Below are 20,943 nucleotides of genomic sequence, written 5' to 3'. Positions count from 1 at the left end.
TTTGCATATTGTCTCGCATATAACAAAATAGATGCTCAATCTAAATAAAACAAACACTAATTTTACAAGTTGAACTAGACAACCTTCATTACCAATAAATTAATAGCCCAGAAAAATAAATAGATTTAAAAAGAAAAAAAGATTAGTTGCTAACACTATACTCCAATTTTTTATGTAGTCATAAATATAAATACAAATTGCAGAAAAAAATCTTACAATACCAGAGGAAAAGAATAATAAAGAAAAGATCAAAAATACTTGTAAAGAACCACATATGACAGACTTCAGGATATATTAGGGTTAGCACTTTTTAGTCCAGCAAACAGCTACAAGCCCCTATTCCTCAATTAGTTCAGATCAGAATCACAGCACCATTTTATAACAGAACCTGCAACATAGACCACCTACTTTACCGTTTCGACAACATTTTTTTTCCTTTTTTTTTCTTTTGTTCTAAATTTAATACCAAAAACTGGAAAAGAAAAAAAAAAAACTTTTCTGTTTTAGTTCAGTGTTGAATTTACAAAACAGCAATGTTCAGAAATCAAGTTCTTTGTCTGACCCGCCGACCATTGGTATCACCCCCATCTGATAGTTGTGCCCACACACTTCGGGTCTTCCCTCCACCACTGCTGCATTCCTCATCACATCCTGCAATTGTCTTCAGAAGTTCTGACTGCAGAGTTGGGCAATGTTCTTTAAGGTGCTCGAATCCGTCTGTTCGCATAACAGCTGAAATATTCAATTGAAGATGAGAACACAAAATACATGAGTAGATTGACCCTGTAATTTGCCTTCCATGGGAAGGAAGATAAATCCAGAAAATACAATAAACTCCTCCACTATGCATGTAGTTACAATTATTTTACAAGAAGAATGCATGCAGGAATATAGGATCCACAATTAACTAGTTCTGTTTTACATTTTACCCCATACTTAAAAGACAAACAAATTAATGGGACATTCAATCACAAATACTACTAAAGTTAAAGATTTGAACTACAGCAAGATGTGGTAGGATTATAACATAGCAGAAATTTGACATCAAGTCAAAGTAATTTATTTATAACACAAGCATAGTGAACTTACAACACAAGCCACTGTTCTCCCCTTTCCATTTCTCTTTTGTGCTTGGCAAAACACCCAAAGTAGAAAGAGGATATATAAATACATAAACCAGTATTTTGCAACTTGATGCAACTAACCTTAACCATTAAGCTAAACAAATTTCAAAGAATACCAAATTCAAAGCAGGAAAAAGAAAATGGATAATAAGAAACCTAAGCTTTGGAACCCCAATGTTCAAGTCTGATCAGATGATAAATTATTCAACAGAAGCTAAGTTCAAACGAAAAAAGTAAAACTAGCCTATCTGCCGGAACATTCCTCCTGGAAATTATTAACCAAATAACCTTGATCCACTCCCCCACCTGTATTTTATTAATAATAAATTAAAAAAAGAGAAAAAAAAAACTTATCAATTAGTATTTCAAATAATTCCAAGACAATACAAGTAAAGAAGGGCACGATTCACCAGAACATGAAATTCCATCACAGTATAACCTCTAAAACCCTTTTTAAAAAGGAAACGAGAAAAATGTACTCTTCTACCTTCTATAACCAAACAGCAATCCTATACCTAATCTTTCCCCCAAGAGATCATCCAACCACCAATTTGTATCTAATTGCACAAGCCAAATGCCACCAAATGAACCTTAACACCTTACCTCTAATATTCTTTTCTAAATTCCAAATTACCAACTCAACATTCAAATTCTGTAAAAATAGTCTCATGACTTGGACTTAGCAGTACTTTGTCAATCAGTGATGCATACATAAAAACTCTTATAAATACCTCTTACTGTGTCTATAGTCAGTTAGGCTAACAAACACTGATAGAAAGTGGAGTGACACAATAGGAAGCCAAATATTAATATCAAAGTCCATTCTGTAAAGTATACCATTAAGTTAACCTATCAGACACACTTATATCTTTTGTTTATTATGATACAATGCCTAATATCAACAAGTACATTCTAGGCTATATCAATATTTGAAACTAATACACACAATGCTTAGCACCTCTAATATACATTTCATTAGGCGAAAACTGTCTCATTTGCACAACATTAACTACAAATCACTTGATCTTCTAACACTTCCATGCACTAATTATCCAGTGAACTTAAAACATTAAAGCCCAATATGAAAAGGAAATAAAGACACTGGATTTCCTTGCCTAAAAGCTTTGCAGGCCAAACAAGGTTTATCAATCATAAATCCCAAAAGTAGACATCGTTTTTACACACCAGTTATCCATGCAATTACTATATTCCTTATTTGGCATTACACATCAGTATGGGACAAGTAACAGAACACTAGTTTTATCAAAAATTGTAAAAAAAAAAAATCCAATGTAGCAGATTTATCCAAACTCAAACAAATGAGCATTTCTGTTTCAACTTCAGAGAATCATCCAATCCTTACCAATTGTTTTGGAGTTATACTTTTTTAGTGTTGCATTTCAGAAACTACCCCACAAAGGATAACTAACTCACAGAAATGCCAAATTCCCCATTCACAACATCCCATTTATTTAAGAGCCACACAGAGAAACCATATAACAATACATTCTTCCAATGGAGTAATATGTACACTCAAAATATACATACAAACATCACATAGTTCCCAGTTGAAATAGATGTGATTGGTTAAAAAAACTGTCACGTCACTGTATGTAATGTTTGAGTGCATATTTTAGGTGCACCATTACTCTTATCCAATTTCTTAAAGAAACCAATTATTCATAAACTTTGGCAACTATTCTTTTTTCTCTTTTCTTTTCTTAACAACTAAAAACTGTTTTAAGAATGAAAATCACTCTACAATGTCACTGTGTATATACTTCTTTGGGAAGACATATCCATATAAGTTATCAAATACCAATTTAGAATCACATGCATCCACAATGTAATAAATTTTTAAATTAAGAGTTCCAAAGAGCATATATGTAATTGGATGCAAATCTAATGGATATCAGAGGTTATGCTTGCATAAAAATGGTCTTAGTCAATTCAATTACACAAGATTCACAGGAAAGTCAGATTGTCAAAACTAGTTCGCTAGACTTTACACATCATGTAATCTTTACTATTATAAGTTACTAAAATGCATCAATATCCATTACACATATATTGCATATCTGATTTTAGCATGTTTTGAACTTTGGCTTGCATCATGAAAATAGGAGCTTATACAACAATAAAAAATTGATATAGAAAAGCATACCTGCAAGATTTTCGGCAGCAAATCTTAGACAAACAGCTTTTAGTTCAGAGGCATTGCACCGGTCAGCCAAAGCTAGAATTTCAGCAACAGATTTCACAGATATATCCTTGCAGAGATGAGACTCACACATTAGTCTGAGCCTATCCAGACCATACTTATCAGCTGCAGCTAATAGTTTTCCAGTTAATGAGTCAGATACCAAGGATGTAGGCGACGTACTTGGTGTTTCAAGCTGCACATCCTCTGTTAGGGAATCTCTGTATATAAAATGCAACATGGCCTGTTGAATATAATAGTAAGTAGGAACATTAGGTTAAAATCCATAGAATGACAGTAATAATTCTGAAAATAGACCACTAAAGAAAAAATGAAATAACATTTCTTCAATTGAAATTTCAGACGTACCTTGAAAACTTTAGGTTCTAAATCTGTGATTTCAACCTCTGTATTATCTTCCTCTAGCCCCTCAAAGAATTTAGAACGAAATATAGGGGACCGAGCAGCCAATACCAACTTATGTCCACGAAACTTTTCACCAGCCACAACAAAACTAATATCTGAACCTTCCTTCTTTTCCAATAGCATCCCAAAATGTGTACCAATATCAGATTCTGGGACCCGAATAGAGTGTAATCGTGGACAATCTACCGCTGAAACTACAACTCCAACTGTACAATTGATTTTTAAGCAATCATCTTTCAAAAAGTCTGAAGTTTCAAGTAAAGCTCGTCTGAAGAAACGCTTGTATCCCCTAAAGTACAAACAAAACAAATAAATTAACATCTTAAAGATACATCTACATAGAAATTTTCAATGTGTGCACTCTATAATTCATTGCAGGAAGTAGCAATTAAATTCAACAAGAAATCAAAAGTCCAGGTGATCCAGGTTTGAGAGAACAAGGTAAGGCTAGCGCATGTACACATTTAATAAAATCCTTTCACATATCATTTAAAAAAATAAAAAATAAAGAAAATAAGAATTAAAATATATAATTGTAAATTGTTTTATTTGCATAATTGAAACTTAAATGGTGTGTCCTTCATATAATTTGCAAAATTTAATTTCTTAGTTTTTACCTAAACCTTACACCATAATTTTATATGTCTAAGACAACTCGTCCAAAATTTATTTTCGGGTGCCTCACTTATGGCGAAGGAAAATTGTGGTAACAAACTAAAAATTAAAAATAGATGAAAGCAAGCATAAATACATGAACACCAAAGCTCTCAGTACAATCAAATAAAACTTAGACCATGATAAGATTATCTTGGTGCAAAATAACTCCACATTCTCTAGTGAGATCTTAAAATGACATGGCCTCAAAACCTTTTGACTTCTTTAGTGAGATCTTGAAAAAACAAGCCCTCAAAACCAAAGTTGCAATTGCAACCCAGAATTTGATCTTCCCCCATGCGTCTTCTACCTCATTATTGATTCCTTCAAAGATCCTCCTGTTTAATTCCATCCAAACTGCACAAAAAATGGCAAGAATGGCTGTGCTCCACAGCCAAGAAGTTCTTCTTCCTTTAAGTTTACACAATAGCAACTATCTTCAGATTTGGGCAGTTATTTTTTAAAGAAATTATGAAGATATATTAATTATAGTAATTTGAAGTAAAATTATTTCTATAGGATATCAATTATAAGCGGTAAACAAAAATAGGTGCTAGGGGTTCTATCGTCCTTGTATAAATTACACTTGCACTGGACCCATATAAACCTGGGAGTGGGACAAAGATTTTTCAGTAAAAATAATCAGTCATACCCCTTTAACTACTTGGACGCCAGAAACCCTTCTTACAAACAAGAAACTGATTTTGATGAACGGTTAAGGACCAGTTAAGTGATTCCAAAATTGGCTTAAGCTTTTTGATCGTGTCTGTTGTGTCTTGAACCAGTAGATATCCGCCTGGTCTCAATATGCGATCAATCTCCCCAACAATTTCTACCATGTCACATCTTTGTGTAAGGTTTCCCAAGAGATAGCTGGAATGTAGTAGATAATCTTAGCTTGGTCTAAGTTTTATTTGACTTATAAACCAAAGTTGCAATTGCAACCCAGAATTTGATCTTCCCCCATACATCTTCTACCTCATAATTGATTCCTTCAAAGATCCTCCCGTTTAATTCCAGCAAGAATGGCTGTGCTCCAGAGCCGAGAAGTTCTCCTTCTCCCTTTGAGTTTACACAATAGCAACTATCTTCAGATTTGGGGCATGCACTAATGTATACCAAATTCACTAAGCACTCTAACCCACGAAAGATGATTGGAAGGGCACTCTAGAATTAAGTGGGAAGTCGTTTCCCCATTTTTCTTGCAATATACACACCAACCCAAGGATAATAAATGATAGGACCATCTTCTTTATAATATCTCATGAACATTGAGTTTTTTTAAGAGATAGACCACACTAGTGAATAAGAAAAGAGATAGGATCTCACTATTTTAGCCCACTAGATCCACAAAACTTCCCTCCTGGTCTCCCGTTAATGAAGATCAAATAGGAAAGATAAGCAGCCATCAACCACCTTCTCCACTTTGATCTGAATCCTTCTTCATAAGTACCATATCCAGAAAGTCCTAATGCACATAGTCATAGGCTTTCTCAAAGTCAATTTTGTATTCTTCACATTATGCTATCAACCTTAAATGAAGCCCATTCATACACTAACTCACTATATCCTTTTCGAAACTCTAAATACTCTTTGATTTATACTGTCAACCTTAAAGGCAGCAGCCCTTTTCGGGACAACCTAGAATTTTAGTAACTCCAGCCAATAAGAACATGCTTATTAAAACTTAGGCAAAAAGTTATAATCAAAAGTGATAAGTCTACTTTCAAGCACAGAGTTGTTTAAGTGAACAAACTGAACTTTAATAATCACTTTATTTAATCTAACCCTAAAAGGAAACCGACAATAAACATAGCACTTATATCAAACTAGCCACAAAACATAAACCTTGCCACAGCCCTCAAGTAGATATAATATATTCATGATTCACGACATTGTTAGTTACTAAGCGTGATGGCTTTGAAGCTCAGTGAGCTACAAATCAAAACATGTAAACACTTATCCACAAAACATTATCCTAAAATTGATGTTTCATACAAGAATATCTTAAAGGTGCCACAAATCAAAACAGGTAAACACTTATCCACAAAACATTATGGTGCACTACATGATATATTTTCCTACTATTTAATTACTGCAAACTAAAGAATTTTCACATCCATAGGATCCATATTCCAAGCAGTATCAAAATCACCACAAAAGTATAATGTCCATCAATAAATTAAAAAAAAAAGAAAAAAAAAACCTTATCTTCATACATCTTTGTTGTATGAAACTTAAACATATATCAAGTTATAATGCAAAATCGAATTTAGTTCAAAGATTACTACCCCATCCCCAAAAACAATTCAGCTAATTGAAACAAAAATATAAAAAGTACCAATTACGCAACAGAAATCAGAATTCAGTTCGTACCACATACTGCCCCGATACTTCAACGTGTAAGGGCCACTTTCAAGAGAACGATCGAAATGACTATGAACCTTATGCTTCTCCTTCCCGCTCTGATCGACGAGTGTAAGCTCGAACAGGGCTCTAACATCGGTACCCTCGCTGGCGAGCGCGATGAAGACCGAAACGTAGGCAGAATTGTCCTCAGGATTTTTTCCATCTGGGTAGAAGTAAATAGCCCACTGATAACCCCCAACCATGAAATTATCGCTAGCAATGTGTTTACCGACTCCCATACCCTTAGCCAACGAGTAACCCTGGATCACAAACTTGTGCGACCCGTTCACCGTCTCCGTCACCGACCGAGAGCTCGTCGGCGACAGTAATGGACTCTTGTCCCCCGCTGTGGACCCAGTCATTGATGGATAGGTCACCGGTCTGTGAATTGGAAAAGGAAATCGAAGAAGCTATACAAAGAATTGAGTGAGTGAGTAAGTGATTTAGAGGATTTCAAAGGTAATGAAATTGGGTTGAAGAAAGGGGGGAAATTAGGGTTTGTTGAGTCGAATTTTGGTTTAAAAGAAATGTGTGTATTGTTTGTGTTAGTCTCTTTGGATTTCTGATTTAATTTTATTTTATTTTATTTGTATTGTCCGAGAAAGTGAAGGTAACAGGAAAGAAGTGATAGATGAGAAAGCGTCGCAGGCTCAGACTCTCTCTCTCTATCTCTCTCTTCTGAGGTTTTTAAAGCTTTTAACTAAAATCAGCTTAATACCAATTTTCTTTCGTAAGACGAGGGAAAACATAGATAATTAAACGTTACTTACAAATAATTATTGTATTCAATTTAAATCAATAATAAGTAAAAAAATGTTCCTTTCAAAAAAAAAAAGTAAAATTGATGTTTTTGTAGAGGGGTGAATTTCTAAGGCAAAAGTGAGTCTCTTTGCTTAATTTAAGGAAATTAGACTCTATAGTCTTTTTTTTATATTGTCCTTTTTATTTTTATTCTCTTTTTTAAAATTTATTATTTTTTCCTTTTTTTTAAGAGATTTTTACACCTCATGTCAAAATTGACATCTTTTTTACATTTTTATCAATACACGGTTTTTTAAACTTTTTTAACTTTTACATTTTTCAATTTTACTTTTCAAAAAGTTTCATAATTACAAAATTACCTTTTCCCTTCTTCCTTACACACGTACACGCACGCCACCTCATAACTCCTTTTTTATTTTTTTTTTTGAATTTTTCATTTCTCTGATTCTTCCACTCTTCAAACCGTAGCTTCCCACGATCACCATTCTCAAGCCCTAACCCATTTCTTCTTCCCACGATCACCTTCTCCAAGCCCTCACCCACGTTTTCCTCAACCTACATTGTCATCCTCCACTATTTTTTTCTATATAAATGGCAACCACTAGAAGTGGTTCGAAATCACCATCTCCGGCGAAGAAAGTTTCTAAAAAATCGAAGAAGGCTCCAGCTGTTACTTCCAAAGTCGAACCTAAAATGGGGTTAAAAAAAATTGCTAAAAATTTAGTGGCTGATGTTCCAGAGACATCGGCCTCTAAGAAAAGAGCCCTTCCTGTTAAAGTAGATGCTCCTAAGACTAAGAGAGCAAAAATTTCCAAGTCTGCACGCGATGTAAGTTTCTCTTTGTTGTTTTTAAATTTTTCTTTAGTTTTTTTCTGGTTGTTTTATTTCTGGTTTCCTCATTTTCCTCATTTGATGATTTAAAGTTTTCCCCATTTTTTGTTCTAGGTTTCCTCAGATTCCGATTTTGAGGATGAAGTGCATGGTGAGGACCAAAAGCCCAAAGTTAAATCAAAGGTAATTTAAATTTGCTTGGTTTCATTTTATTGTGTTAATTTTTACATGAGCTTTTTAGGTCACTGGTTTAGGTGTTTATTAGGATGTTTTTATGTTTTTTTTGTGTTCTTTATGTATTTCTGTCATGTATTGTGGTTGATGTTGTTTTGTTGTTTTTATTCAGTTGTTGTTTGGTTGTTGAAAAAAAACCCAGTTCAATTTGTATTTTGTCACAGTTTTTGAGTTGCTTTTCCCCATTGGTTGGTTATATGTTTTTTGTGAATTTGTTTTCGGTTGTTTTACACACTATTGGTATTGAAAAGCATTTTACTAATTTCAATTGCAACCAGATCTTTCAGTTTATTCTTTAGTTTTGTATATGTTTATTGTCAGTTTTTTCTCGGTTGTTTGTCACACTACTATTTTCGACTACCATTTTCGAAATTTCATAACAACGAGTTTGTACAGTGTTGTTTTATTTTAGTTGTTTATGTTTTTTTGAAAGTTGTTTATCTCTTACATTTATCATACTGTAAGGGTTTAGGAAAACGTTGTTTTTAGGTTTTTTATTGGCTGTAATTTGGTTACTACATTTTCATATATTCATTGTTATTGTATCTAAGATTTGTTGCTTTTGTTTTTCTTTTTTGTTGCAGGTCCATGCTAGGACCTCAGTGAAGGTTGAAGGATTTGACCTACCAAAGAAAAATCCTGCTAAGGTGTCTTTTTTTTAAAAAAAAAATATTATTTTTATTATTTGTTTTCTATTTTTTTTTTAGTTTTTTTTGTTTTTGTCCTGATTTATTTTGTTTATATTGCTACAGGAATGGGATTATATATATGACCAGAAGAATCTGTTCATTGCTAAAGCCTTTTCCACTGCTACTTTCCAGGTGATAGAGAACATTAAATCTTGTCTTTCAGATGTACAGCTTGAAATCTTTTCAAAAACCTGTTTTGGTCATTTCCTTGACCTTCCCGATTTTAAAGTTCAACCCCAAGTGTTTCATGGGTTGTTGCTCCGAGAGGTTCAGCAACCTAATGATGCTGAGTTGTGGGTTATGATACGCGGTGTTAGGCTTAGGTTTAGCATTGAGGAATTTGCATTGATTAATGGGTTAGGACCGTGAAGGTGACTGTAGTGTCTTAGATTTTAAGCAAGAGGTTAATAGTCTTTGTGAAAGATATTGGCCAACTTCGTCCTCTATCACTAAGGAATCTGTTAGGGAATGTTTTACCACCAAGAGGTGGGGTGATTCTGATGAGGATGCTGTGAAGTTGGCAGTTTTGTATTTCGTGGAGTGGTTCTTGCTTAGTGGCACTAAGCATAAAAATGTACCCAAGTCTATTTTAGATGTTGTAGATAGTGGGAGGTACAATGAATTTGCTTGGGGCCGGAGTTCTTTTGAATTGACTATTTCCTCATTGAAGGGTAAGCTTGATAGTTGGGTTGAGGGGGTTAGGAAGGCAAAGAGTTCGGGAAAGAGGCCGAGTGTTTTTTACACTTTGATTGGTTGTCCTCATGTTCTACAAGTTTGGTTCTACGAGTGTTGTAAGTACATGAAAGGTAAGTACTGCCAAAAGGAAAGCTCTCGTATTCCAAGGATCACTCAGTGGACATGCAATAGTCAACCTACTTTCAAAGTTTTGAAGACTACTATCTTTGATGTTTCCAAAGATAAGGTATATCTGTTTGTTGTAATTTGGTTTTTCAGTAGTTGTTTTTGTGTTGTTTTTTATTATTATTAATCTTTATAATTGAAATTTTAATTTTGGTATTTTTTGATCAGCTGCAACTTTCAAATATGAGGCCCACGGCTGGTGAGTTCAAAGCTTTGAAACTGAGCAGTTTCAAGTTCGACACCGACTTCAACTCTTACAAGAGTCTTCCTGTCCCCGAAGAGCCAACTGTTGCTCTGAGTGACATTTCGTCAAGCTTCGAGGCCTTTTCCGAGAAATTTCATGGGTTGGAGGTCAAGATCGATTCGTTGCATACTTCCCAACAGAGATTTCATCTGATTTGGTTGAGTTGAAAGAGTTTGTGTCTGCACAGTTTGTTTCTTTTGGTGCTCAGATGGCTTCAATGCAGACACAGTTTTCTACTGTTTTTGCCGATTCCTATGCCAAGGTATTTTAGTTTTTCAATAGTTGTTTTTCGGTTTTTTTTAAGTTGTTTTATACTAATTTAATATGTCATTTCAATATAGGAAAAAGGCAGTGACTCTTCCAATGATGATGATGGAGGTGGTGATGAAGCAGATTTTGATTTAAATGAATCTGAAGAAACTGATGAAAATGAAGAAGAGAATGTTATGGGTGATGACGAAGGGGAGGGTAGTGAAGGTGAAGAGAAGGATGATCAACCCGATGAAGATTCTGACTCAAAAGAAAAAAATGATAATGGCAGTGATGATGATGCCACTGATAGTGAGGAGAAGGTAGATAAGTAGACAATGTAACTAGGTTTTAGTTACTTTGTGTGGTTTATTTTGTTGTAAGTCCGTTTTAGGTAGTGCTCTTGTAATTCTATGTTATTGTTATGTCTCTTGTTGTGTTTTATTTTTCAGAAATTTGCAACTATTTTCAGACTATTTATTTGTATTTATTATGTTATTTATATGGCTGTGTTTGTAGATTTTGTTGTTCGGAATTTATTGTTGGTCTTATTATTTTACTTGTTGTTTTTATTTTGTTATGTAGTTTTTTTTAAGTTGTTCAAGTATTTCACAAAAAATAACTTCACTTTTTTCCATTTTCTTTTTCCTTTATTTTCTGTATCAAGAATTTCGTTGATTTCAATGACGGCCCTACTCAAATAGATGTTGAGGCTACTGTTCAGTCCGGGGTAAAAGCAGTTGAGCTTATGGTAATGTTGCTTTTGTGTTGTTTTTTGGTTGTGTAAAGGTTGTTATTTTTTAACCATGCTCTAATTCCTTTTTAATACCATATTTAAACAGATGTCTTCAGATGGAATTGGTGGTGATCCTTGTAAACAGATTTCAGTTTCTGAAAATGTTGAGGTTACGGATCGTCGTCTTGTTTGTTTTGAGGTATTTTTTTTTTTTTTTTGGTTGTTTTTTAGTTTCTTCATACTTTTTGTGTTTAACACTGTCTATTTTCTTTCATTTTTGTGGAAAAAATATATTAGATGGGTGCAACAGGTCTCAATGTTGATTCTAACATTGAACTTGAAGATGACCCAATTCCCGTTGAAGAAACTCCTCTTGTTGACAAGAGGAAATCTAAGAAACCCATAGCGCTGACGTCTCCGTTTATGGAGTATGACTCTTCCATTTCTAGTTCTAAAGATGGTTCTGGTTATGGAGTTGTTAAGTATGTGGCTGGGTTGTGTCCTCTCGATGATAAGATTGGTGAAGATGTAGAACATAAAGACGAGATTGATTTTGACTTGTGGCTTGGTGAAGGACGCCGATCGAAGAAAGATCCGTAAGTGTTTATTTTCAGCACCTTTGTTGTTTTTTTGTATTTTTTGTTTTTTACTTTACTATTTATGTTTCACTTTTTTTTTTAAAAAATGTTAGGCATGATAAGGAGAAGGTTTACTTGAAGGGTAAGGATAAGATTGTTCCCCCTTTTCGTTTTGGCGTGGAAGATGTTGCAACCAAGATGTGGTTCCACAAGCTTGCATATCCTGGCCAATGTTTGACTAATTCTGTAAGTTAATTTATTTTTTCTTTTGATTTTTTTCAAAAATTTCAGTCTATAGTTTGATTCATGTTGTTTGTTGGTTGTTTTTTAGTTGTTGAAATATAATTCATTTTCTGATTTTCCAACATTTATCATTTTTTATTGTTCAGCATCTGGACATCATTTTTTACTATCTACGTAAAAAAGGAAAGTATGCAAAGGAGCCAAAGGTTAAGTTCACAACCACCGATTGCTTATTCTTCAAAACCATTCATGTTTTGTATGAAAAATTTATTGCACAGAAAAAAAATCTTTCTTTGATAACTGCCCAGCATGCCATTGCTGATTATATAAGAGGTAGAAAAATGTTATGTGGTTCCCCTTGGCATTTGTGCGATCATGTTTTCTTTATCATCCATATGGAGACTGAATCACATTGGATTCTTGGTCGATTGAATATTGAGGAAAGGCGTGTGTACATGTACAACTCCTTGTCGACTGCTATGAAAGATAGTGCTGCCATCAAAGCTTGTCAGCCATTTGCGGTGTTGTTGCCCCACTTTTTTGCTTTGTTTGATGAGTTCAAAAAGGAAAACAAACCGATTTGTTTAGACCCTTTCGAAGTTGTTAAGGTTGATGGTTTGCCTCAACAAACCTCTAAGTAAGTTGTTTTTATTTTTTATTTTCAAATGTTTTTAAAATTTGTAATGTTATTTTCCTTTTCTAAGTTTTTCTGCTGTTGTTTTTTGGTTGTTTTCAGTGACTGTGGTTGTTTCGTTGCATCGTTCGCCGAATACTTTATTGATATGAAACCGATTCCTCCCATATTTGATGTTGAGAAACACCGTGATAGGCTTGCTGTGTTGTTCTATAAGTATGCTCGCATGAAAGAAGTGGAATTTATTGATAGTGAAGATGAGGCTCCTCCAAAGGGTCCAAAGAAGAATTTGTCTTAGTTATCTATTGGTTGTTGTTGGAAATACTACTTTTTTTATGTAGCTTTTGTTTTTTCTATTACGATTATGTTCATAATCATAGACAAGTTGTTGTTTCTATCATGTTTTTTTCTTAATTGGAATTGGTTTTTAATTTGTTCATATTTTTGGATTTTTAATCTTTATATTTACTCTTACTCATGACAGCATACTATTAACAACCTTATTACAACCATCTGATAAACAACTAAATTGCATTTGTAATCACTTTATGTAGTTTATTTTTCCTTCTTATTAATTTCAACCTTCTTCAACTCATTTAATTAGTTATATATAATATTTGATGTTCTTTTGTATATTAATGATAATAATACCAATTCCCTATTATCAATATCTCTCCACATAAAAAATCACAATAAAAAAATGTATGTAACAACCAATCGTAATATGCAGTATGTGTTTTCTAAATGTTTTAATATAGTTGTTTTTTGGTTGATGTGTAGTTGTTTCCACTTCTATGTCCGTAATTCTTCTGCAGGTCTTTTTGTTATGTCCCTTTTGTCCACACTTGCCACACTTGTTTTGTTTCTTTGTTTCCCAAGCTGCTGCCATTCTTCTTTTCCTCGGCCTTCCAGACTTGATTCTCTCCTTTGGAGGCAACACTATGATTTCTTCAAAAAAATCTGGAAGTTCCCATTCTCTTACGTTTCCAACTGGGTATACTGTTTCGTCATATGTTTGCAGCCATGCTTTTGATGTGTAGTATTGTGCACAGTAGTTGTATGTGTTTATGTTCAAGTCCTTCATGACGGCGACTGCATGGTTACATGGCATTTCATCTTTTTGAAATCTATTGCATGTGCACGTCTTCTCCTTCAAGTTTACTATTCTTGTTCTGTCTTCATCTATCACCTCAAACAGGTTCTGGTTTGCTGGTTTCACCTGCAAGTTTTAAACCAACTTTAAAACAACCAAACAACTATGCAAACACAACTGTTTTAATTTTACTTTATGCGAACGATAATCCGAACTTACTGTTAGTCGCAATGACTGTACATAGTTCCCTATGAGTTTTTTCTCAGATGATGGTGTCAGCCTTGTTGTGCATTTTTGTGCCTCCTTTCTATTATTGTATGTCCACTCTTGCATTTGTGCCCTCAAGCACTCCATTAATGTTGTCACTAGTGTTTCCCTTGCTGCTAAATTTGCTGAGTTCAGTGCCTCAGCTATGTTTGATGTCATGGTAGAGTACCTACAATTTGGACAGTTTCTGTCATAGTTCTACTTTTGGAAAAAAAACGCAAACGCAACGCAAAACCAACGCAAATACAACGCTATAAATAGGTGAACATATCATTAATTTTATCCTCCTTATTAGTTTTCACCTGTTGTTTTCTGAATGATACCTTGACCATTTTTCATGGCCAATTTTCTCCGTGTACGGTCTTATGCGCTTATCCAAGTTGTCTAGCTCCCTCATATGGAATTCAAACTCCATTTCGTGTAAGCTTTTGTACCGCAAAGAATGGCACTCCGAAATGCTTTGCATTTTTCTTGAATTTTGTTTCGAGGTTCGACAAGAGGTGGAAGATGCGTAGCCATGTGTTATTTCGGGGAACACTTTCCTAGTTGCTTTGATGATGCTTTCATGTCCGTCCGATATTAGGCATTGACATTCTCGAACCCCGAATGCTTCTCTTATTTTTTTTAAGAACCACTCCCACGATTTATCGTTCTCGGAATCAACTATGCAAGATGCTAGTGGAAAAATTTTAGATTCTGCATCTTGTGTGTTGGCAGTGAGCAACGTGCCTCCATACGCGGCCTTTAGGAATGTACCGTCTACCACGATGATTGGTTTGCAGTTTGGCCAACCTTTTATAGCAGCATTCAATGCAACAAATGCATATTTGAAACTGTCATCATCATCTTTCTCTATGTCTATTAATGTTCCCGAATTTTAATCAAACAGAGTTGTTTCAAACAACATGTACTCAACGAAATAACAACTCAAAAACAACTCGTTTTTCCACAAATATTATCAAAGTAAAATTTTTAAATTTTTTTTACTCGGATTTGTTTTCCGTAGCATGTACAGGTATCTAGGCAAGAGATTGTACGACTCTTTAGCATTTCCATGTAGCTGGGTTTGTGCTCGCTCTTTACTACGCCATGCTTTCATGTAATTCATCTTTATTCCGTATTTGTCTTTCATTTCGTCTTTATGTCTGCAAGAAATGGCCGCACTTTGTTTTCGTGTTCAAGAATTTTGGTTTTACAAAGTCTGCTATCAACTTTGATGTAGCTTGTCGTTGATCTCCAAATCTTATTGTAACTGCACATGTGTGTTCTTCTTCGTAGCTCCTTATTATGAATGTTTCTGTGTTTCCATTTTTTGTAGCCTTTAAACTCCATTTGCAGTTTGTGTCCAAACACACTATGTTGTATTCTTTTGTGCAAGATTTCACTACTTTGTATTGAAATGTCTTCTTGATTGCAAAGTAGCATAGTGTACTTATCAATGTTTCTTTGTCCTTGTAAATTTGCCCCTTCTCTATTGTTTCATGTCGTTTGTCATTGATGATCATCATTTCGTGTTTGTCCACTTCCTCTTCTTCTTCCCGGTTGTTTTCTAGTTGTCGTACCATTTCGCAGCCACAAGCTTTGCGTAGCTCTGGTGAAGTCAAAATCTTCATCTACTGCCGTAGTTTTTTCTCTCGTTGTTGTCCGGTTGTTGTATGGTTGATTCGATGACATCGTTTCCGTTTCTAGGAAAAATGCATCAACTTCACCGGTATCCCATCGTCCGCGCGTATAGTTGTTGCTTGGAAGTTGTTGCCGTGTTGTTTCCGTGTTGCCGCAAGTCTTCCCGTGCTTTGCGTTGTTCTCATACGATTCCATGATCATATTGTTCCACACCATTGTTTGGTTAGGTGGTGCCGTGTTATCGGTTTTGTTCACACACAATGGGTACCTTGTGAAATCAACCTCCTTCGTTAATAGCTTTATGTAGAACAACAGACTTTTGTCATCCTTGATTTGTAGTGGTTGGCCTCCTTCCTTCAGTTGATATTTCAGTTGTAGTTGTGTTGATTCATGGTTGCATTGGAGTTCTTCCATCATTATTCTCATTAGTTCCTCAAAAGTGCACTTGGTCGAAATTAATTCTCCACTTGATTCATAATCAACATAGTTTTTTTTGTCATCCCAATGCCCATTGCTCTGCACCAATATTTGTAATGGTTCCGTTTCCTGAAATAATGTAAATTATTTACTTGGTTCAGTTTTTGTAGTTGCAAACAACTATTTTAATCTGCCAAAACAACCAATAAACAACTCTTTCCAACAATAACTTATGCATCTAACACTTTCAGCTGGCCGACTATTTATATAGGTTAAATCAACTATCAAACAACTATTTCAAAACTGATCACCAATTAATAACAGTAGATTCATATTTTCCAGTTTCTAGATCCCAAACAACTATTATTCCACTGTAAAACAACTTGTAAACAACAGTTTCAGAATAAAACACTGTAGCAACTATTTATATGCCTTAATGTTTATTTTCATGCAAACCGTTGTTGTTTTTTTCTCAGATTCATCAATATTTCATTATTTTTTCAATTTAATCCGGTTTTCATCAATTAATATCAAATTTCTATTCATCTACACTAAAATTTTTTTTCCACGTTCATGAAAAAATTTGTTTACCTTCGATTGTCCTTCTGATTCAATCATGGGTGAGTTTCTTTGATTTCCAGCTCTCCTTCTACTCGGTTCTTCTCCTCTGATCGCGATTTCTTTGTTCAATGATTGTTGTTTTTGAGTTTTTTCTGTACATCAATGGAGGTTTCTTGGTTTTTTTTTTTCCCTTTTCGTTTTTGATTTTGGATTTTCGGGATTCAGCTGGTTTCCTAGGAGTTCTACATTTTTTTAGATTTTGATTTTGCTGGATTTGGAAGAAAAATGGTTGAGATTGGGTTGTTGGGGTTGGATCGTTTGGTCAAGAAGAAGCTGCGGCTGGTCACGAAGAAAAATGGTTGAGAATGGTGGTTTCCGTTTTCTCAGCCGGTATTTTTGTAATTACCAACTTTTTAGTTTCCACTTTTGTTTATTTCCTTTTTTAGGGCCATAAATGTAAATTTCATCTATTTTTGGTCTATAATAGAAAAAATCTCTTTTTTTAAACACTTTACTAATTTTACCTCTGTCACTTCAATATAGTCTCCATATGACTCTCTTATAGTATTTTGGGTACAATAAATATAAAAAGAGGTATCAATTAAATACAAAATTAAAAGTAGATTTGATTAATTGATAAATAAAAGAGGTATTTTTCAATATACCCCATTTCCATAAGCTATCTTTTAGCTTTTAGAATTAAAAAAAAGTCATTTTAAGAGTGTTTGGAAGAAAAAAAAAATAATTTATGTTTTTTTTTAAAATAAACTAGAATTTGTAGTTTCTCATAAAAAAAATTTTGAGAAGTTATTTTTAAAATTAAAATAATTTATATGATTTTTAATTTACTCACAAAAAATCTTTTTTTAATAATATTCAAACACTTTAAAAAAATATTTTTTATTGAAAAAAAAAAACTATTCATATAATACTTATCCAATCAATAAAAATAAGTCAAAACTTATACTTATATTATATTTCTAGCTACAAGTAGAAGTTTAGCCAAACGATTACGACTCACAAATAAACAGCTCAGAAGGTCCCGCCACTACATCACATCATAATCCAAATATTAGCAATCTTAGCTAAATTATAAGCTAATGCATTATCAAAACGAATATAATGCTTAAAGTCAAGAATTCGAACATAATTATAAATAGTGAGAATGTCTGCTAAAATTATAGCAAACCCATCTAACAACTGATTCTTAGCCATAAGAGTATCACACACACGCTAACAATTGGACTCTACCTCAATATTATTATAAACCATCCGAACACAAAGCATAAGGCCATTAAGAAATGCTAACGCTTCAATAATTGAAGGAGAAGGTGAACCAACGAATAGAGAAGTCGATAAAGCAAGGCCCGCTCCTAAGTGGTCACGAACGACAACCCCGCAACCAAACATTCTATCTATAGTACGAAGCCCAGCATACACGTTCAATTTGAGCCGTCCTGACGGAGGAAGCACCCAACGAAGGGAGGAGAGCCCAACCCAAGGATAAAACCCCCTACCGTATTGTTCTCATTAGCAAAGCGATACCAAAAATCTTTAGACCAACCATACACTCCCTCATCATCCAAAAGCTTTTGACCATGTACCCACTAATTTCTCCTATACCAAATATGTCATAGTAGAGTTAAAGGAAGACACGTCTCATCTTTATGCAAAATAGATTCACATTCATGGATAAAAGCATAGAAGTTTATATTAGGCCTAAAGTTCATAACAGTCACAAAGAAAACATTAAAAATGATAGAATGGAGACTAGAGCAACCCCAAACAACATGGGAATTAGTCTCTACATAAACAACAAATCGATCAACATTTGACAATATGGTACTGGGCAAGATTATGCATGGTAGGAATCCAATTGAAACAAGTTTTCCACACAAAAACTTTAACTTTAGGAGGAACCTTAAATGTCCCAAGAACCTTCCACCAATAAGAGGGACCATTTGAAGATGCAAATTGCCCCTACCCAACAGACGAATTACATTTTAGTAGTCATTCTTCACTGTATAACCACCTGAAGCATTGTAATGCCAGATTAATTTATCCTTATGCTGTAAATAACTCAAAATGGTCAAAATTTGATTATCTTCTTTATCGAAAAAAGCTCACCAATCAAATCATAATTCCAAGTACCATTAGCCATCTTTAAAGCACTAACCATATGGACATTCGAATGGCCATGAAAGGAATGAGAAGTAGCAGCCAAAATTTTAGGATTCTAAACATCTGTCTGAATATTCACCCTACTACCATCACCAATAAGCCAACAAGCTCCATCAAGAAAAATCTCTCATGCCCAAAGAATACTTTTTTAGATATAAGAGCCCTTAGAAGTTTCCTCCACAGTAAGAAAATCCACATGAGGAAAATACATACTCTTAAAAACATGAGCAACCGAAGAATTGGGACAAGAAAATAATCTCCAAGCTTGCTTGGCCAACATTGTCTTATTGAAAACAAGTATATCTCTAAACCCCATTCCCCCATCAGCTTTATGCCAGTATAATCTTTTCTAAGTACACCAGTGCATTTTCCTTTTATCACCCCACCAGAATCTAGCATAAAGCCTAAGTAATGTAGTTTGACACAAATTTTTGATGCAAGCATACGTCATTGTAAAGTTTTAATTATAAAAAAATTGTTAAACTCACAGAGATTGATTATTAAATTTTACTAATTAGTATACTTTTTTGATTTTATGCTTTGATTAGACAATTAAAGGTAAATAATAATTAAAAACATAATAATAAAATAATTGAAAAGTAACAAACAAACAACTATTTTAATCAAAAAATAAAGACCTAGAGTATTGATTTCTCTATTTTAAACTATGAATTTCAGTTTACTAATTATCCTAATTTATTCTATAATTTGTAGTTTTGAAGAATTCTAATGTAGTCATTAACCTCTCTCGAGTGATGATAGAATTAACTTAATTAACTACCACGATATCTCTATCTAATATTAGTCAATTAATCAATATGATTCTCTTTAAATAAAATTCATAAAATTAGTAGAATCTCTCAATCTTACACTTTTCTTATATCATGCAATTCTAAGTCCGATTTTAGATTACATCTCTCAAGTGTAAAACCTAAAATATCCATACTGATTAATAGTGACCAAGCATTAAAAAGACAATAATTAACACAAAATTGCATAAAAAATAGCAAGAATAAATATGAGAATAATTTAAAAACTTTAATTCAAAATATAAAATAGTTTCATCAACATGCTAGAAAAAGTGTTTAGTTCATAATGACAAACATAATCACAACAATAATCATCTTCATAATTAAATAACTAAATAAAATAATAAAGAAGAGGAAGAATAATGGACTTTAATGATAGTTGATGATGTAAGCTTGAGCTCTCTTTGTCTTGCTTTTCAATGTGTTTTCTATTCTCAAAGTTGCTTTCTGTACATTTCTAGTCGTCCAAACTCAATTTACATCATTATTTATATAGGCTTAAAAAGATAGAAAAGATGTCATTTAGAATTAGGATTTGAATTTGAAAAGAAAGTCAGGTGATATGTTACCTAAGGCCAGGCAACATGTCGTCTGGACCTTATCTTTGAGATCCCCTATTTTTTTATCTGTCACGTGCAAAAATTAGTCCGTTTTGTAAAAGTGACGACATGTCGCCTAAGGTCAAGCAACATGTCGCCTAAACCTCGTTATCGAGATTTTGCTATTTTTTTTAATCTACATGCGCTGAAATATTCACTTTTTATAATTTAGGTGACAATGTTGCCCAACACCCAGGCGACATGTGACATGAAGCAATATTTTCTATTCCTGACTTCTTTTGATCATGTTTAACTTCCTCACTTTGACATATATCTTGATTATTATTTTTGTGCACCAAATTCATATTATTATCGTCTTTTAAGCTCAAAACTACACAACTACAACAATGTTTAAATTGTAGATTTAAGTCTCATGGTGTTTTTTTTTTTTTTTTTTTTTTGTGACGCAAGGTGTAAGCCTCAAGGTCCATTGAGGTGTAAATTGAGGTGTAAGCCTCAATTATTTAATTAAACTAATAGTTTTAGAGTAATTAAAAATAGCAATAATAAATAATGTTT

At 33.7% G+C, this 20,943-nt stretch overlaps 4 protein-coding genes across 6 annotated transcripts; 1 reads left to right on the top strand and 3 right to left on the bottom strand.

The window, feature by feature from the left end:
* Positions 1-99: 99 nt before the first annotated feature.
* LOC115719307 (BTB/POZ and MATH domain-containing protein 4) lies at positions 100-7,545 on the bottom strand. 3 transcript variants are annotated; one of them, XM_061110159.1, is made up of 5 exons: positions 6,781-7,545; positions 3,694-4,039; positions 3,289-3,568; positions 1,369-1,430; positions 592-732 (listed from the first exon to the last, which is right to left on the bottom strand). In XM_061110159.1, exons 1-4 carry the CDS (start codon positions 7,173-7,175, stop codon positions 1,369-1,371), a joined length of 1,083 nt encoding a protein of 360 aa, XP_060966142.1. In that variant the 5' UTR covers positions 7,176-7,545; the 3' UTR covers positions 592-732. The 3 variants fall into 3 exon arrangements, with proteins under 3 accessions (XP_030504148.2, XP_060966142.1, XP_030504149.2); XM_030648288.2 differs by lacking the exon at positions 1,369-1,430 and having other exon boundaries at positions 100-732; XM_030648289.2 differs by lacking the exon at positions 592-732 and having other exon boundaries at positions 1,029-1,430.
* A 70-nt stretch (positions 7,546-7,615) lies between these two features.
* Positions 7,616-13,225, top strand: LOC115696731 (uncharacterized). Its single transcript, XM_061109172.1, has 14 exons — positions 7,616-8,403; positions 8,521-8,589; positions 9,225-9,287; positions 9,393-9,685; positions 9,753-10,251; positions 10,359-10,488; positions 10,575-10,696; positions 10,776-11,006; positions 11,351-11,434; positions 11,526-11,618; positions 11,717-12,015; positions 12,111-12,243; positions 12,387-12,877; positions 12,977-13,225. The coding sequence occupies exons 1-14, from the start codon at positions 8,167-8,169 to the stop codon at positions 13,170-13,172; spliced, it is 2,940 nt and encodes a 979-aa protein (XP_060965155.1). The 5' UTR covers positions 7,616-8,166; the 3' UTR covers positions 13,173-13,225.
* Positions 13,226-13,493: 268 nt separating this feature from the next.
* LOC133034770 (uncharacterized) lies at positions 13,494-14,326 on the bottom strand. Its single transcript, XM_061110158.1, has 2 exons — positions 14,187-14,326; positions 13,494-14,093 (listed from the first exon to the last, which is right to left on the bottom strand). Exons 1-2 carry the CDS (start codon positions 14,319-14,321, stop codon positions 13,539-13,541), a joined length of 690 nt encoding a protein of 229 aa, XP_060966141.1. The 5' UTR covers positions 14,322-14,326; the 3' UTR covers positions 13,494-13,538.
* Positions 14,327-14,532: 206 nt separating this feature from the next.
* LOC115710939 (uncharacterized) lies at positions 14,533-15,366 on the bottom strand. The gene is made up of 2 exons (XM_061109171.1): positions 15,222-15,366; positions 14,533-15,092 (listed from the first exon to the last, which is right to left on the bottom strand). Exons 1-2 carry the CDS (start codon positions 15,364-15,366, stop codon positions 14,533-14,535), a joined length of 705 nt encoding a protein of 234 aa, XP_060965154.1.
* Between the last annotated feature and the right edge of the window lie 5,577 nt (positions 15,367-20,943).

This window comes from Cannabis sativa, chromosome 2 (assembly GCF_029168945.1).
Source record: "Cannabis sativa cultivar Pink pepper isolate KNU-18-1 chromosome 2, ASM2916894v1, whole genome shotgun sequence".
Lineage (NCBI taxonomy): Eukaryota > Viridiplantae > Streptophyta > Magnoliopsida > Rosales > Cannabaceae > Cannabis > Cannabis sativa.
This window is presented reverse-complemented; position numbering and strand designations above follow the sequence as displayed.

Bases quoted from the DNA above. Each gene is read 5' to 3' on its own strand.
- LOC115719307 (XM_030648288.2), bottom strand. From the start codon at position 7,175: ATGACTGGGTCCACAGCGGGGGACAAGAGTCCATTACTGTCGCCGACG. The intron at 3,569-3,693 runs GTACGTCTGAAA...TATATTCAACAG, and splicing joins TAGAACCTAAAGTTTTCAAG to GCCATGTTGCATTTTATATA. The intron at 733-3,288 runs GTATGCTTTTCT...TGAATATTTCAG, and splicing joins TGCTGCCGAAAATCTTGCAG to CTGTTATGCGAACAGACGGA.
- LOC115696731 (XM_061109172.1), top strand. From the start codon at position 8,167: ATGGCAACCACTAGAAGTGGTTCGAAATCACCATCTCCGGCGAAGAAA. The intron at 9,288-9,392 runs GTGTCTTTTTTT...ATATTGCTACAG, and splicing joins CAAAGAAAAATCCTGCTAAG to GAATGGGATTATATATATGA. The intron at 12,878-12,976 runs GTAAGTTGTTTT...GGTTGTTTTCAG, and splicing joins TTGCCTCAACAAACCTCTAA to TGACTGTGGTTGTTTCGTTG.
- LOC133034770 (XM_061110158.1), bottom strand. From the start codon at position 14,321: ATGGAGTGCTTGAGGGCACAAATGCAAGAGTGGACATACAATAATAGA. The intron at 14,094-14,186 runs GTAAGTTCGGAT...TAAAACTTGCAG, and splicing joins TACAGTCATTGCGACTAACA to GTGAAACCAGCAAACCAGAA.
- LOC115710939 (XM_061109171.1), bottom strand. From the start codon at position 15,366: ATGAAAGACAAATACGGAATAAAGATGAATTACATGAAAGCATGGCGT. The intron at 15,093-15,221 runs GTAAAAAAAATT...GAACATTAATAG, and splicing joins GCTACGGAAAACAAATCCGA to ACATAGAGAAAGATGATGAT.